This window comes from Diadema antillarum, unplaced genomic scaffold (assembly GCF_040938485.1).
Source record: "Diadema antillarum isolate AM-2024a unplaced genomic scaffold, OU_Dant_1.0 scf00000056, whole genome shotgun sequence".
Lineage (NCBI taxonomy): Eukaryota > Metazoa > Echinodermata > Echinoidea > Diadematoida > Diadematidae > Diadema > Diadema antillarum.
The window spans coordinates 330,136-346,431 of NW_027270945.1; the positions used below are offsets into that span (position 1 = coordinate 330,136).

The following is a 16,296-nucleotide window of genomic DNA, read 5'->3' on the forward strand; positions in this document are numbered from 1 at the left end:
CTATAAAACCTAGCTGTTACGAATACTTCATTTGGGAAAAGGGCAGTATTTCAAAGTATGGGATAATGTAATTTGTCAATTATGTTTTGTGATTTAATATTTTAAAGCGCATAGGGAACATTAATTTGTTATATGCACTATAGAAGCTTCATTGTTATTGTTATTATTACTAATATTATTATTGTTATTATCATAACTATTATTATTGTTCTTATTATAATTATCATCATTATCATTATTATTATTATCATCATTATCATTGAAAAGTTGCAAAATGAACATAAGTGCTCATGACGCGTCAATAAAGAACACGCTCTTTCGTATTGAGTTATATGTCTTTTGTTTTCAGCTGATTATACAGCCACGAATGGAAGTATCAACAGAATTCTTAAATTAACATTCGAGCATATCTGGTGAGGCCATGTCAGGCAAGGTTGATATCTCATTTTGTTTTCATTTTTTCATCATACCACGTGAAAGAAATGCAAAAGGGCAAATCGAAGCAGGGATGCTTCAAGAAGATGTGGCTGAGAGTAAGCCCTGTGACCATTGCCTAATGAGGGAAACTAAAATTCCAAACAACAGGAGATGTCAAGGACCGACCCTGGCCACGAGCGGACGTGCGGAGATAACAACGGAACAAGAAGACCGTTACATCAGGGTGCTTAATTGCCCTACAGGATGGCAAGCGAACGTCACAGCGTATATAGATTATAACTAAGTGTTGTGAGAAGCTGTATAGGTACAATGCAATTGAGGGTCCAGACTGTTTCGAAACCGCTTCTTTGTAGCTCATCTCCGGAGCACGGAAGACTACAGAAAAGTCAGCAATGACTGCTATACTGCAGAAGTAGACCCGCCTTCATTGGTGCCACGAACATCCTCTGAATATTGACATCGAAATCAATTAACTGAGCCTGAAGAAATCGATGATCGCTGTGACAATAAAGATAAAAATCCATGATAATTATAAAACCCCTGCCACTTTGTTTGTTTTTGACCTTGTTGTGCTAACATGGTGAAAGTTTTGTGATAATAAAGGGACTGTACAGTACTGGTTGAGGTGGGGATTCATGTTTTGAACATTCGTAAGTGAGATAATGAAAAACCTCTTATGAAATATGAAAGAGCAAGTAATTTTAGGAAGGATTCAACGTTTATTTGATGAAAATTGGTTTTCAAATGGCTGAGATATCCAAAACAGTGATAATGATAAAAGGCGACAGGCCACGCCTTTTATTAGGATCTCTTTGTTTCACCTTGTTTTTGGATATCTCAGCCATTTCAAAACCGATTTTCATCAAATAAACTTTTGATGCCCCTTAGAATCGCATGCTCTTTGACATCTCATACTCTGAATATCTCGCAAAACGTTAAAAGCTAAATCCTCACCTCAACCAGAACTGTACACACCATTTAAATGGTTTGAGCCCTGTGTTTATTTTTATGCCCATGCGTGTTTATTTGTCTGTTGCTTGTGCACACATCATGTTCGTTTGATTCCATGACTTTGATAATGCTGATGAGAATGCATAACAGCCAAAGAGTCACTGGAACGTCCATTCATCAACAATTAAGGGCAAGAAATTGAAAGGAAACAATTCAGTGACTTTAAATACCGAAGTTGGGTAATTTTGAAACTTTTCAATTTTGACCTTACCCCACATTCCAAAGCGCTTCACTTCAATGTAAACCATAAACATAACAAGTACTCAAGTAACTATCCTAGGGTACTGGGATCATTTTAGAGAGAATTGAACAATCTTTCCGTAGTTACCAAGCATGCGTTGCTATCGCTGAGATAAGAAAAAAAAATAGACCAAACTCAAATTTCCAAACTTTTTTTTTTTCGGAGTGTATATGCATATTAGTGTTTATTACATACATATAGTTATAATATGGTGCTGGTCAGTACTATGTAAACAACCTCGCCCTGAGGTTTATAGTAACTATACAGTACTTTGTATTTCTGGAGTAGTGTTTGCTTTGTGCTGGTAATAGTAAATGTTTGCTCACCTTTTGTATATTTGTGATGCTGTTGAATTCTAGTGACGAACGATAGTGACAAATGGACTGGTTTTATATTTTGGTATTAATCTCTCGTGTATACGTTATCACCTTTCTCTACTTGCAGAGCACAGTTGCCCTGTAAGATGCAGTGTATGCTTCGAGAGCGACAGGTCCATGACAGAGAAACCCACAGTCATGCGAGCCGGTGGTTACATCGGCCGGTTGCGGCCACGCAAGGTCTACCTTCTTGCCCTTGCCATCGTCGGCCTGGTGTGGATGCTCTACTTCGTACGGCCCGCCGAGGATCGAGTCAGTGCACGGGCATCCCATTTAACGGAGGGACAGGTTAGAGAACTGAACTTTGCCGAGGAGCAGTCCCATTTTGTGGATCTGAAAGGCCCAGTGGCGGCCATTTTGGATCCCGCGAAGCGGACTGGGGTCGTCAGCTCACTACGGTCTCTTATAGGTGTGTCTCACCCTTTCATCTGTTGCCTAGCAACGACATATTTTATTACACGGGGTATTCAAAGTGACACTATGATTATAGAGCAATGAAAAACGATTCATTGAAACAATATGTCAACTATATGCCAATGAAATATCAACAGCAACAACCAGGACAAATTCACAACAGAGCAAAAGGAAAATGTAGCGAATCACTTAACATCCCTCTAACTGACTTTGTTGGTGTCAAAAGGAATGATCTTCATTCATAATGGTTACATAATCATATAACCCCTATTCAACATGTATATTGAAAATATGTTACTGCGAATTGTCGATGCCCAGTTATCTTTTGGTCTTACGATCTAATTCGAAAGTAAATGAGAATTCCCGAGGGCAGAAAATACGTTACATATAGCAAAAGGACGTCAAATAGAGGAAATTGGATGAGTTTGAAGATTACGACAGTTTGAATGTCATCGGCAAGGCAACTAAGACAACGGACCATATCATAAACATCTCAAGGGGGTCATCTTTTTCACGTGATCTAAAGCTAATCAAATTTATTCTTTCAGCTCCATTTGTGATTATCATTGACTTGTGTGAAGTGACTCAATCCTCCTCATCCTCCTCCTCCGTCTCCCTCTTCTACTCCTCCTCCTTGCACCTCCACCTGCCTCCTTCATCTTCTTTTCTCCTCTCCATCTTCTCCGTCACTTTCTCCTTCTTTTCTCTTCCTTCATATCCTGCCTTCACTTTTCCTTCCTCTTCTACTTTAAAAAAAAATCTTTTCCATCCACTTTTCCTCAATTTCCGTGTCTTTCTCTACCTTCTTCTTTTACAGGAATTAGTACTAATGATAAATCGCCTTCCAAGACTGAAATTCGTCTGGATGCACACGCCGAGCGTGCTTTGGAAGTTCTGGAGCTAAACCTTGGTCAAAACCGCACTCTGCCACACGCTGTGGAGTCTATAGGAAAGAAAGTTACTAGCGAAAAGTACGTAAATCTACTCTTGACTACCTCTTTGTATTTTCTCAAACCTGATTTGATCATTGTTTGCAAGATTTGCATGATGAGAAATGTTACTTAGTATTCATTTCATTTCTGTATTTGTCCAAGTTACGTATTAAAACATGGCTTGGAAATTCGGTTTTGTAGCACGTACACTATATTGAAACATCTAAACAACATAATGTTGATAAATTTTATATATAACAGAGAATGGATACTCGAATTGTTACAATAAACTGAACATTCTATCAAAACACAAATTATTATCGTTATGTAGTGAACAAATTATAGAAATTATACATACAAGACCTTAAAAAAAAGAACCAACTCCGGTACTTGATAAAGTATTAAAATGAAACACGTTTAACATAAAAATTTAGTCACATTCTACACATCCACTGAGTCCCTAGAAGGACTGTAAGTATTCTTGCTTGGAATAAAAGTCCGGAATTCTTTCTAATGTGAATTTGCTGAGAACAGGGATTTTCAACCTTTCAAAATCGATTATACTCGTCACATTATGTTCTCAATACAAATTCAATTCCCATTTTTCTCTCCATCCACTTTTTCTCAAATGCGATAGCAGAAGCATAAGTTTGAACATTCCTCAATAATATTTATTGTTTGCAATTGTTGTTGGGTTTTGTGCTTCATTTGATTCGTTTTTAGCCCAATGGCTCAGGATACTGCTAGACCAATGGGCCCCTTGGTGCTTGCTTTTGTTTATGTGTTTTTTTTTCAGGCGCATAATAGATAGGTGATTCAATTCAATTCGATTTAATTCAATTCAATTCAATTCAATTCAATTCAAATTTTATTTCATTTTTCGAAAATAACATAGACATTTCACTTTCCGTCGTAACAGAGAATAAGGTTGCATAAGCAAAACAAAGTAAACTGAGAAGAATACAATTGTGGAACCTTGTAGCAGTAATACGTTGTCATGAGACCTGAAGTGATGAAGACGAAATAACAATACGCAAACTGATGATCACATAGAATCCACGTGTATTTCACAATTTTCTTTTTGGCCTCGTAGAAAAGATTTTAGATAGACACTGAATATGCATAAAAAGAAACACCAATCAATGGTAAAAATTAGAACGATGTTGCATTGCAAAATTATGCATTGAGAAAATTAAATCATGGCTCTTATAGAATGCAGAATAAGCCAGTTGTTCAGTTTGATATATTCAATATGGAAGGGATTGTCTGTCTTACCTGCTCAAAAGTGTTCTATTATAACAAGAACTTTTTTACGGGGTTTTCAAACATAACGTCACTTATTTCTAAATCTGTTAGTCACAAATCTGGCCACGTAAGACGACCTGTGTTCTTGTTTTTACTTTATGATTTTGCCCACAAAAGAAGATTTCACTCCTCCGTGGATACACGATAAAGATTACAAGAACATTTTACACTGAGCCAGTAAAACTAATGAGAATTGGCTATGTACTTGCTTGTTTAAACAAATCCAATGCCATTGGACTACCATGATCATTTTAATCAATGAATGAATTTATCTGGGAAGGTGTTTCAAAATGTATCGTTACGTTGAATCATCATACACTGTTATTTTTTTTTGCCCATATACTGTAATGTGCACATGCATGCTTGTGCGTATACAATAATGCTTAGTGTGTGAGTATGTGTGTGTAAATGGACGAGCAAGAGATCCATTGTGAGGGTATTCCTTTTTTGATTCGCTCTATTTAGTAAGGTATTGTGGGGATAAGAATTGATATCGTGGGAGTATTAAGTTTGTGGGAGAAAATAACGAGGTACTCCCACAATGTACATAGTATTGTTAGTTTGTGTGTGTGTGTGTGTGTGTGAAAAAGATCCATCTGTCTGTAATTTATTCATTTATTCATTCTTTCATTTGATAGTGCGCAGAACGAAAATATGGCGCTTGACATTTCAAAATACAGCATATTCCGCTCCGGGCGACTGCGCAAAATGTAAGGCATATACCGAAGTACCGATGTGTACACAACGTCTCGTTGGCGTCTTTTGTCTTTTTCGGGTTTGCGGCCTACATATTTTATTTGTCAGATTTGGGGGCAATATTGTCAAAATGATTAAACACCGAGCAATTGTGTTGCTTTTTGTCAATACGTGTATCATGCGGAATTATGATCCAGTCCTTCCTGTTAATCAGTGGGCTTATTTAGCCTAGAGGTATATTGTAATGGCAAAATTACCTACCAAATGCTTGCCAGGTATGTGGAAATTTAACAACGTTTTCACCACCATCACCACCACCACCAACAACAAACAAAACAAAACAAAACAACAAAAAAGAGACAGTAAAACCCACCCAAAATGCAGTAGGGCCTACATGTTCACGTTATGCTTATCTTAGTTTTATAATCAGTTTTCATATTAGTTTTATACAAAATGTTTGCCAGGTCTGTGGAAGTTTTATCACCATCACCACCACCACCAACAACAACAACAACAACAAACAAACAAACAAACAAACAAACAAACAAAAAAACCACACCAAAAATGCAGTACATGTTCATGTTATGCTTATCTTAGTTTTATTATCATTAGCATTTCGTTATTGTAAAGGGGGTCATAGATATAGAATGAACGTGATTAAGTGATTGGGTTGCTCAAGCACAACAGTAGAAAAAAGAAAAAGCTAAAATGTTTTTCTGTTCGCTTATAGGTCGAACTAAAAAGGACAAATTCTGAGTCTGTCATGAGTTTTGCCGCTTGGTGCAAAATTGTCTAGGGAGCTAGGTGTTTATGGACCTTCGATCGTAGATTCGGGACCGCCAGTAACTATCTTGTTATGCGTCAATTTGGTTAACTTTCACTTTGGTGGGAAGCTTGTATTATTTCCGCCCTGTGAGCGCCAATTACTTGTTGGAAAAAGTCCTAAGGGAATCAGTTAGGCGATGTTTTTCTTCCCAAACACGATGCTCCTCGCAGAGCGCTGTCAGGTATTTGCTAAGAAGTTCCACGTATCATTTTTTGTTTCTTTATCTAAAACTAATTATAGACAGAATCATAATTGGCGTTCAAAGTATAAACGGTAAAAGAAGATAAAGAGTAAAATAAAAGTAAAAATCATAATTTGTGTTAAAAGTATAAACGCTAAACGACAATAAAAAGTAAAGTTAAAAAAGTAAAGTAAAGTTCAGATTTTTAAAAAATGTAACATTTTAAGATGAGTTTATATTCTTTACTAAAAGTTTTGCGAGCTTCAGTTTCAGTGTGAGTTTTATTTTAATTTCCAAACAATGAACAAGTGTGAATTTCTTCAATTTGCTATTTGTACAAATGAAATTTGCAAGATCGCAACTGCTGATCTTATCATTTAAACAAACATGGAGGAAGGCAAATTGAAGAAAACTCACAATAATCCCTTGCTTTCATTAATGCCTTGTCCGCCTTGCAGTGACTACTTAAAGGGACTGGGGAGGAGTGTTGGAACCCAAAATGCAAAAGTACTATTTCATGAAGTGAAACAGGCAAAAACAAGGGCCAATGCCTGTGAAAGGACTAAGCAATGAAAAAGAATCGATGAAAAATACGGCATTATGGAGGAAGACAAATTGAAGAAAACTTACAATAATCCCTTGCTTTCATTAATGCCTTGTCCGCCTTGCAGTGACCACTTAATATAATAATGTCGGCATTTCCGAACTTGGGTTTGTTTCGAGTTCATCGTCTCACTACCGGCAACCAACCAGGGACAGCCTGGTGGTAGTGTCGCTGCCCGGAAAGCAATAAATGACAGGTTCGAGTCCCGTGGTTACTTTCTTTTTGACATGTTTGTTAAAATTATAGATCAGCAGTTGCGATCATACAAATTTCATTTGTCGAGGGAGACAAATTGAAGAAAACTCACACCAACCTTCACCCCTATGCTTAATCATCTTCATTGCTTTCAATGTACAAGTGTAGAACGATATTAAGGTACATCTTTCAATACTGACACTGACAGACATCGCTGGATATCTGGTCCGTGCTCCCCACTTTGTTACCTCATGGGTTTAACAAAACAAATGTAAATACTATACACAGAAAATGTTATTGTCAACTCTACCCGCTAGCAACAAAGCCACTACCCTCTGAAAGGAATCAATTTCACCAGTCCACATTCATCTTCCCATCGGTGTTGTCTTATGATATAATTATACGGATCTTAATGTGTCATTTGAGGAAGAGCTCAAATTATAGTGTTGTTATAATGTCCTATACCTCACGTATCATAGAGACATCTTGATCCTGATAACAATCGCATAGGTATTGTTTGAAAACAGATCACATTCTCGGTGATCATAATTATCGAGATTCATCATGTCACTGTGATATATATTTATTACACCATGGTTCATCTGACTGATGACTGTATTAGTACCATGGGTATTCGTTTTGCAGCTTGATCCGAATTACAGCAATTGTGAAGATTCGATTTAACCCTCTATGTGCTTTGAGTGCTGATTGGTACAGAAACCACCACAGCTTTACATTATAATGTACACTGTCCAAAGTCCATAGCACAGAAGGGGTTAAATTGCAGGTGGTTCAAAAGATGAGCAAAATCGAACCAGGGAGGCTGGAAAACACATTCCTGATCGAACGAAGTGAGTGGTAGAGCTTCCATCAGATCTGACATAAATGTGCGGCAACGAATGTTTTGCGCTCCTTATCTCTGCAAGGAACATAGTTGAGTTGTTTGCGATTAAACGTGCTAAGAGGAAAGAACATAATAAGAAAACGTGGGATTTTATACATTCAATGCTTCAAGAATATTCCTTGGTATGCAACAACTGAGTTACATGTATTTTACTAGAGCTATCTGATGATGGAATTATACTTTAAAATGTCCGGAAACGCCAGTTAACCCTTTTGCTAACAAACTCTTCGATCACATTAACTAGCAAACATATATAAATCAGATGAGGTGATGACGTCATGGCTTTGTAAGTCTCCCATTGGCCTAAACACAAATCTTCACTAAATTACGTGTTTGTAACGACGTTAATTCTTCCTAGAATTCGACTCGTACCACCCGATGACCAGGTCATTTCTGGAGATGGCTTACCTCGATGCTCGTACAACAAGTCACGTGACAGAATGAGCAACTTTTTTGGAGAAAGGTATATGCACCCTTTTGACTTTTCTATGTCTATATTATGCACAAGATGATATTGATAGATTGAGCAACAATACGTGCTTCGAATCGATTAAAAAACAACAGCAAACAAACATTGAAATAGAGTGGACGCAAAATTACTAATATATGGGCGTATCTGCGTTGTCTTAAAAATCATTATCAATCAGTGCACGTTTTGGATTATTCATGCTATTGTTGATGTTCTATTTCTCGTGCTCATCGCGAAATATTTCCTATTTTTTCCTCAAGGGAATGATGTCTTTCCCCTCATTACAGGATTTTTGTTATGTGGTCGAATGAAATCTCGATGGATTTATTGGTTATAAGCGAACGTCTTTATTAAGAATACCATGGCCGCTGTTACACATCAATACTTTCCTGAAAAAAAAATGTAATTGTACATTGTATGTAATTTTTTACGGCTTGAATTCTCCTTCCAAAGAAAAAATCTACAGTTTTTCTGCATCCAAAAGTAATAAGAAATATACCTCTAATTACACGAGCAAAACCTGTATAGCAATGTGACTGCCGCCCAGTCGCCCAACTTTCACTAAGTCACTTTCACTTGTGTCGTATTTTCCAAAGTAACATTTATTTTCTTCATTACTAAATAATTACTATGATGACAATAAATGTGCATGAAGGGAGGCATGGCACCAAAAAGCGCAACTTTATATCGGACACACATAACAACACGTAACAGACGACAAAACGAACAAAAAATAAACTAAAAAACACCAACAAAGGAAAAAGAGTAGAAAACGAGAAAAAAGGGTACTCCGGTGCAGAATTGAAATGCACACTGATAGGATATATCATGCGCGTACTATGATTATAACCTGAATCAATTCATTGTAAAATTAATTTATAGCAACTAATTATCAGAATTTCTGTTATAAAAAGAAAGGATTTTCATGTATGCGGCTTCTTATGACTACTTGACAATTTATTCCACAACTTAGAGCCGGTATACCGAATGGTTTTTGAAACAAAGATGTTTGATATCTTAAATATGCATATGATTTCATCTGTATGTGACTTTGTGTGACCTTGATTTGACCTTCAGTATGTGACTTTATAGCATACATGTTGATCTTAATATATGTTGTGGTGAAGTTCAGTGATCATGACTATTGGCCATGGGTCGATCTTGAGCTCTTTTTGCATAAAGAAGATATTTTCCAGTTTCTATCTATCCACGGAACCAAACAACATTATCATTGGATATACCAAATGGAAACAGACATGTATATCCACAAAAAAAAAAACACACACAAAAAAATGACATTTTCACTTGCTTTTGACCTTGACTGCGGCTAAAGTACGATTACTTCTTTTGTCTTCTTTCATCGCTTCATGGTCATTGAGATGACTATCAATTAAACTTACATAAAAACTAGCTATTCCGAGCTCAAGTATAGGCCTACTCACTGGAAATGACAATTTGTGGCTAAAGCATGATCACCTTTGACCTTGACCTTTCACCTTTCACCTTTCATCGCTATCATGACGCTCATATTATGATACTTCTACCCTTTCTGCCAAGTTCAATTATTATTGGACATTCCGAGCTGAGTTGTTGCTTTTTTTTTCAAATTCAATGACCTCTCATACTTTTGACCACAAAGAAAATCCTCTGAACGATTTTACTCGAATCGTAATAAGGAGATCTAAGTGGTAAAACATAATACCTCCTGCTTTCTTTGGAATCAAAGTCATGAAAAATAATTTAGATACAGTGTATCGACAACCAGTAATATCCATGGCTCATTGTCAATAATTTTATTTCAGCTACGATGCCAATCTACCACCGTTCTTGCCAAGAAATCACAGCAACATTCCCGATATTTTTTCTTATCCTCTGCCCTTTGGGTTGCAGAATTCAGGTGAATAATTTGTTTTTTCGTCTTATTTTTTCGGTCGTATTTTCATTTTACGGCGCCGGAGTTTAGGGGCACACGCTACTTGAACTATTTGGTTCCTGCGACGTAGCCGAGCAGTGAGCTGACGATGACATATTGAGCATTGTCCGATCACTGACGTTGAGGGCATAAATGCATCCAGTATATATTGTCATCTTTGACTTCCTACTAAATGATGTAACTTGTATGATGAGAAAAGTAATCTAAATTCATGAAATTCATGACAAATTGCCCTACATCGACGTTAAGGTTCGAATCCTGCTCGAGTATCTACGCGCATGGTTTTTTGATTTTTTTATAAATCATGGCGCTACTACTGAAACACTGATCAATTCAGTGCTTGTCTACGTCGATGTAGGGCAATTAGTCAATCAGTTGCAACGAGAAAAGTAATATCATTGAGGAGGTCTATTGCGCTAACTCCTTCTGGCTTATCAGAAACGTGGTTGTAGAATTACGGCACAGTATATTAAGAAGTATGAATTATCTCACTTCCTTTATTTCTAAATTGTTATGCTGTGTTGTAGATGAATTATACATTATTAATGATTATACAGATTTACCACTAACTGAAAATGAATGTTCCCACGCCATATAGAACATAGCTTAATTGGAAGTCGAGAATATAAACTATACATATATATATATATATATATATATATATATATATATGTATCTTGATATTTTCATCACTGTAGAATAACTACATTGTTTGTGTCTATGCGCAGAGAGCGTTCTCAAGAAAGCTCTGGCAGTTGTCAGCAGGACTGGCTTCAATGCAACAAGGCGGTAAGTCCACGACACAAAACGAACAAAAACCAACAGTCAATTAGTTGTGTCCTTTGACACAGGGATTCCTGTTGATCTTCGTGTTGGGCGTTCTGAACTTAATCGGATAAGTTTCGGAGAATTGGGGAATATGTAGTGGTAATTGTTGAATAGGGCCAACTTCATGAACGGAGATACGACGTACGAAGTCTTTGATAAGTTCATGAACTTGTTCAGTATGGCGCACTGTTTCTTGTGGGTATACTACTGAGGAAATGGTTTCACGACTCATCCGTCCATTTGATCAGATTTAAAAAAAAGATCTACCCTATTATGTCCTGTTATGCTTTCGTGTGGTATGGTATGGTATGGTATGGTATGGTATGGTATGGTATGGTATGATAAAGTAGAGTGTACCATTTTGCGGTATGGTGTGATTTAGGTATGGTATACGACGTTGTATGGTAAATGTAAGAGTAGGAATTTTAATCATGGTCAACATTTTCTATCTCTTAGGAGACGAGGCCTTGTGGTGATATTTCGTTGTATGTTGTTTATTTCTCATGTCAGGAAACAGTGTTTACGCTGCGTGGTCGTCGGCAACGGTGGTATACTCTCGAAAACTTCACTGGGTAATACCATAGATGAGCACGACGTAGTCTTTAGGTGAGTGATTAAGATTCCTCTACAGTACAATCATCAACGTCTAGGAGAAGGATTCCTCATCATCAGTGCTTTGATGGCAGATGAACTTTCAGAAGGATGAATCCGTCAAATCTATGAAATATTGTATTGTTTGAATCCATTGTCGCTAGACTGTAGATAGGAACTGTCAAGATTTTCACTGAAGTCCTGCAGACATGCAATAGTTGATAGTAGTATCTTTAGTGGATTTTGGCATTGTTCAAGTGAAAATGTCGGATTATACTTTGTATATACATACATCATATGTTTTTTTATATCTCTATTTTATGTTTATTTGCACACAAGCAACGTATACGTAGATTTATTTACTTTATGTATACATACAAATAGACATAACACATTATAGGCATGTCTATTTGTGGCTTCATTTAAATCCTATTAACAGCTTTGATGAGACTCAAAAATATGTATATATTGTTATCTTTGTGCAATGAAGAATTCCTTTTTTAACTTATAAAAAGGTTCGATATCTTTAAGGTTAATACGCACCTTTTTTGATTTTCGGGTTATCAAACCTTATTTCATTTTCAGATTAACAAGATTCAGAATAAAGGACCTTCGGAATAACAGTCTTCTTTTATTTTAGGATTAACGAACGAACGAACTAACATCTCATTCTAAGAAAAATAGATTCAACTCTAAACCTTTATACGTGTGACGCAATTGTAGTAACTTTACGGGTGCAACTTTGCACCCTTCAGACCACTTCGCACCCATCTGGTCTGAAAGGTGCAAAATTGCACCCTTGAAGGTGCTACAATAGTAATGTCACAAGTAAAGGTGCAAAGTTGAGCCTATTTTTCTTGGAGTACATATACAGTGTTTCGCAATTACGAACCTTTTTTTTGGGGGGGGGGGGAATAACAAACCTTATTATTTTGGATTAATGAAACCTTCGGAAGCATGAACATCTGCTTTTCTGCCGGAGTTTCTCCCAGTACCACGATGAGAGCACTTTAAACAGTGCTTTCTGTCTCACATCGAGACGGTGGAAAGACGCAGTCCTGCGAGAAAAAAAAAAATCCCAATGTTTCGATGTAGAACGAAGCTCTGCAAAGATTATATACCATCACCGTGTGACGTATCTCAGTTCATAATGTATGTGCTAACTGTTTCCGTTTATAATAGAACAACATTATTCCCTTTTCTCAGGAACTTGAAGAAGCTTCATTCAATTATTTGTTCATACATTGTATTTTTGCCGATACCTGCTAATAGTGATTTATGGGAGATGGATGAAAATTACTATTGTTGCATTTGTTTTCCCAGTTATCGGCCTACGATTGTATTAATTGTTGACAAATTTATGTACATATCATTCTCTATAGCTACTCTTATCTCATTCTCTCTTTATGACTATCTCTCTCCAGACTAAACGACGCGCCAACAGCCGGCTACGAGGAAGACGTTGGCTCGAAGACCACCCTGCGGATGGCCTACCCGGAGAGCAGCTTCCAGAATAGAGACCTCTACCGGGACCACTGGCTCTATGTTGTCATCCTTTTCAAGCCGTCTGACGGGGAGTGGCTGGTGGACGTGGCATCTGGAAAGACGGTGGTGCGTCGCTCGCTCGTAGTTTCCAAACAGCTCCCCGAAACCATGCTTGAAATCTTAAGTTAAATACTGCAGCTTTGCCTACAAACTCTGGAAGCGCAGTTTTCATGACTACTCAATTGCTACCATATTTCGCGTCTTGAACAAAACGTATTTTGCATATTACTCTGATTGTATTAGGTCCAAATTCCTCAGACGGAAGATTCGGGTGGGATTTGGGGGGAGGGGGGGGGGGGGTAAGCCTAAGATAAAACATGTCAATAAATCCCAGACGTCTGTTTCATTGGAGTCCTACACCAAATATACTGACACTGAAGAAATTATCATGATTAACCATTGGTTGTAGCATCAATGTCGATATTTTCTCATTATTATTTCATGTGATTATTGTCACATTAAGACCATCATGGTCATCGTCAGGGTTGTTGTAAAGTTGTTGTTTTTCTCTTCTTCTTTTTTATTGGTCTGCAGAGAAGTTCGCTGCACTTCTGGAAGTCTGTGGCCAAGTCGTTGCCCAAGCCAGCGGATGAATTCCGAATCTTTAACCCCCTCATCCTGAGGGAGGCAGCAACGATGATTGGCTTTGATATCAGCAGCGGGAAAATGAACAAGGTGAGGCGACACCTTTCCTCTTTTCATACCCCCTTTCCCTCTCTCATTCTATATGTTTCCCTCTCTCTACGCCTCTGTCTCTCTTTTCTGTTTGTCTGTCTGTCTGTCTGTCTGTCTGTCTGTCTCTAACAGATATAAGAAGAGAACAGCCAAAATGAAGCCAAATTAACCGATATTCAAATTCACACGATTTTTGACAATCAATTGAATGAACTGATATCAGCTGTATTTGATTAGTTATCTTTCCATTCCCATTGCGTAACCTTTCCATCGACAACTTCTTTAATGTTTTGACAAGATTCTCTCTCTTGCGCATGCCCATACAGAATGTACCGACAACAGGCAGCCTAGCGATCTCCATGGCAACGCGTCTGTGTGACGAAGTGAGCGTAGCGGGTTTCGGCTACAGGGAAGACAAGCCACTGCACTACTACGACAAGAGCAAGGCCAGTGATATGAAGAAATCGTGGACGCACAACATCGACAAGGAGAAGCAATGGCTCCAGAAGCTGGTCGTCCAGGGCGTCATCCAGGATTTGACTGGGGGCATAGTGAAAACGTGAGGGACCATGCGTCAAGATGAGTCCCAAAAGAAGAATAGGAAAACACACCTTTCATTTCGTTTCCATCTACTGTAGGCGCGATTTCAGGCTCTCTTTCTCAGTAGTCTCCTGGTGCTGTAAGTCTCTTTCACTCCTGCAAGGATTGTCTATGGAGTGGTCAGATTTTTTTTCCTTTCTTTTTTTTTTATTAAAGAATGTCCTTTCTCTTTGTGGGTGCCATTTTCCAGACTAACGACAAGCTAACAAACCGTGTGTTACACAGTACTATAGACCTCGCAATTTTCGGTTTGATGGGCGATGCCAGACAGATAGGACAAGGCGGACGTTAATTGCACAGACTTTGGATGGTTACGCCAAGAGGATATCTGCTTCGCGGAACGAAGGTTTCGCTGTTTTTGACGTGTGTACGAAGGCAAACCCGTGTGGAATCCGCGCTATTGTAGAGTTTTCTGCCATGGGAAGCTTAATCGCCTCTTTTCTACCTTCGATTTGTGCATTACGTGCCCAGTATAGATGATGCAGCACAAATATCATATCAGGTGACGAATCACGTTACCAGCTATGTGTTTTCGTGAGAAGATATTGATAGGGGTGCAATGGGGTGGCTATCTCCACCCATTCTGCAGATTGATTTTCAGGGAGCTAATTACAGTTTTAACGGAACACCATACGACGCACACAAGCTGAAATATTATGATTCTGTTTGTTTTTCCTCGTCGTTTTTGTCCGTATCTTGATTTTCTTTTTGTTTTTGTTTTTGTTTTGTTTTCCCTTGTTTCTCAGGTCCTAAGTATTTGTGTCTTCTCGCAAAGGTCATAGCACAAGTGATATTTAGATGGGGACAGAAAGACCAATATCAATTTGAGCAACTGCTTCATGATATAATCACGGACTTTCCCCGTCCTCGATCGTTACGACTTTTTTTTTATTTTTTTTTATTGAGCAATGCAATCATGCATGTTCATGGGAGCCACTGACTATATAAAACAGCTCAATGTTACATCTGCAAACATAAGTCTAGCGATGGGCAACGCCGTTTTGCCATGGAAAATGAAACTTCACCACACGTTGTCTAATAATTTTCAGCGTTGCGAGTTTCTCGGAGTGCCGAAATTTTCGGTATGGGTAAAGACGAAAGAGTATGCCTCGCAGTAAGTTTTCTGGCGAGGAAAATGGGGACTGGGTTTATACAATTCTGTATGCATATTCGTCATTTCCTAATTTGTCATTTTAACCCTAACTAGGCCGGGCTATTTAGGTAGTTGATAGAGCCGGGGGGGGGGGGGGGGGCCCTCCCAGGCCCCCCCTCCAGATCTCAGCCGTCGACCGCGCGATCGCGACGAAAATTGGCACACACATTGCCTATGATGTAATCTAAAATACCATGAAGTTATTTTTTTATAAAATCATCATTTATGCTAAATTATGCTAATTTATGCATGATGATGCATAAAATCAAACTATTTGGTATCAATCACAAAATAAAGCTCAAAACAGGCACATTTTTTGTGTAAATATTCTTTTTAGTGTCCTTAGCAAATGTAATGAAAAAAATTGTGATATCAGAT

The 16,296-nt window shown here is 38.0% G+C and overlaps 1 protein-coding gene across 1 annotated transcript; it reads left to right on the forward strand.

The window, feature by feature from the left end:
* The first annotated feature begins 3,353 nt into the window (after positions 1-3,353).
* Positions 3,354-15,973, forward strand: LOC139715837 (CMP-N-acetylneuraminate-beta-1,4-galactoside alpha-2,3-sialyltransferase-like). The gene is made up of 8 exons (XM_071627373.1): positions 3,354-3,452; positions 8,483-8,587; positions 10,396-10,490; positions 11,255-11,315; positions 11,865-11,960; positions 13,370-13,556; positions 14,025-14,165; positions 14,492-15,973. The coding sequence occupies exons 2-8, from the start codon at positions 8,565-8,567 to the stop codon at positions 14,726-14,728; spliced, it is 840 nt and encodes a 279-aa protein (XP_071483474.1). The 5' UTR covers positions 3,354-3,452; positions 8,483-8,564; the 3' UTR covers positions 14,729-15,973.
* Positions 15,974-16,296: the final 323 nt, after the last annotated feature.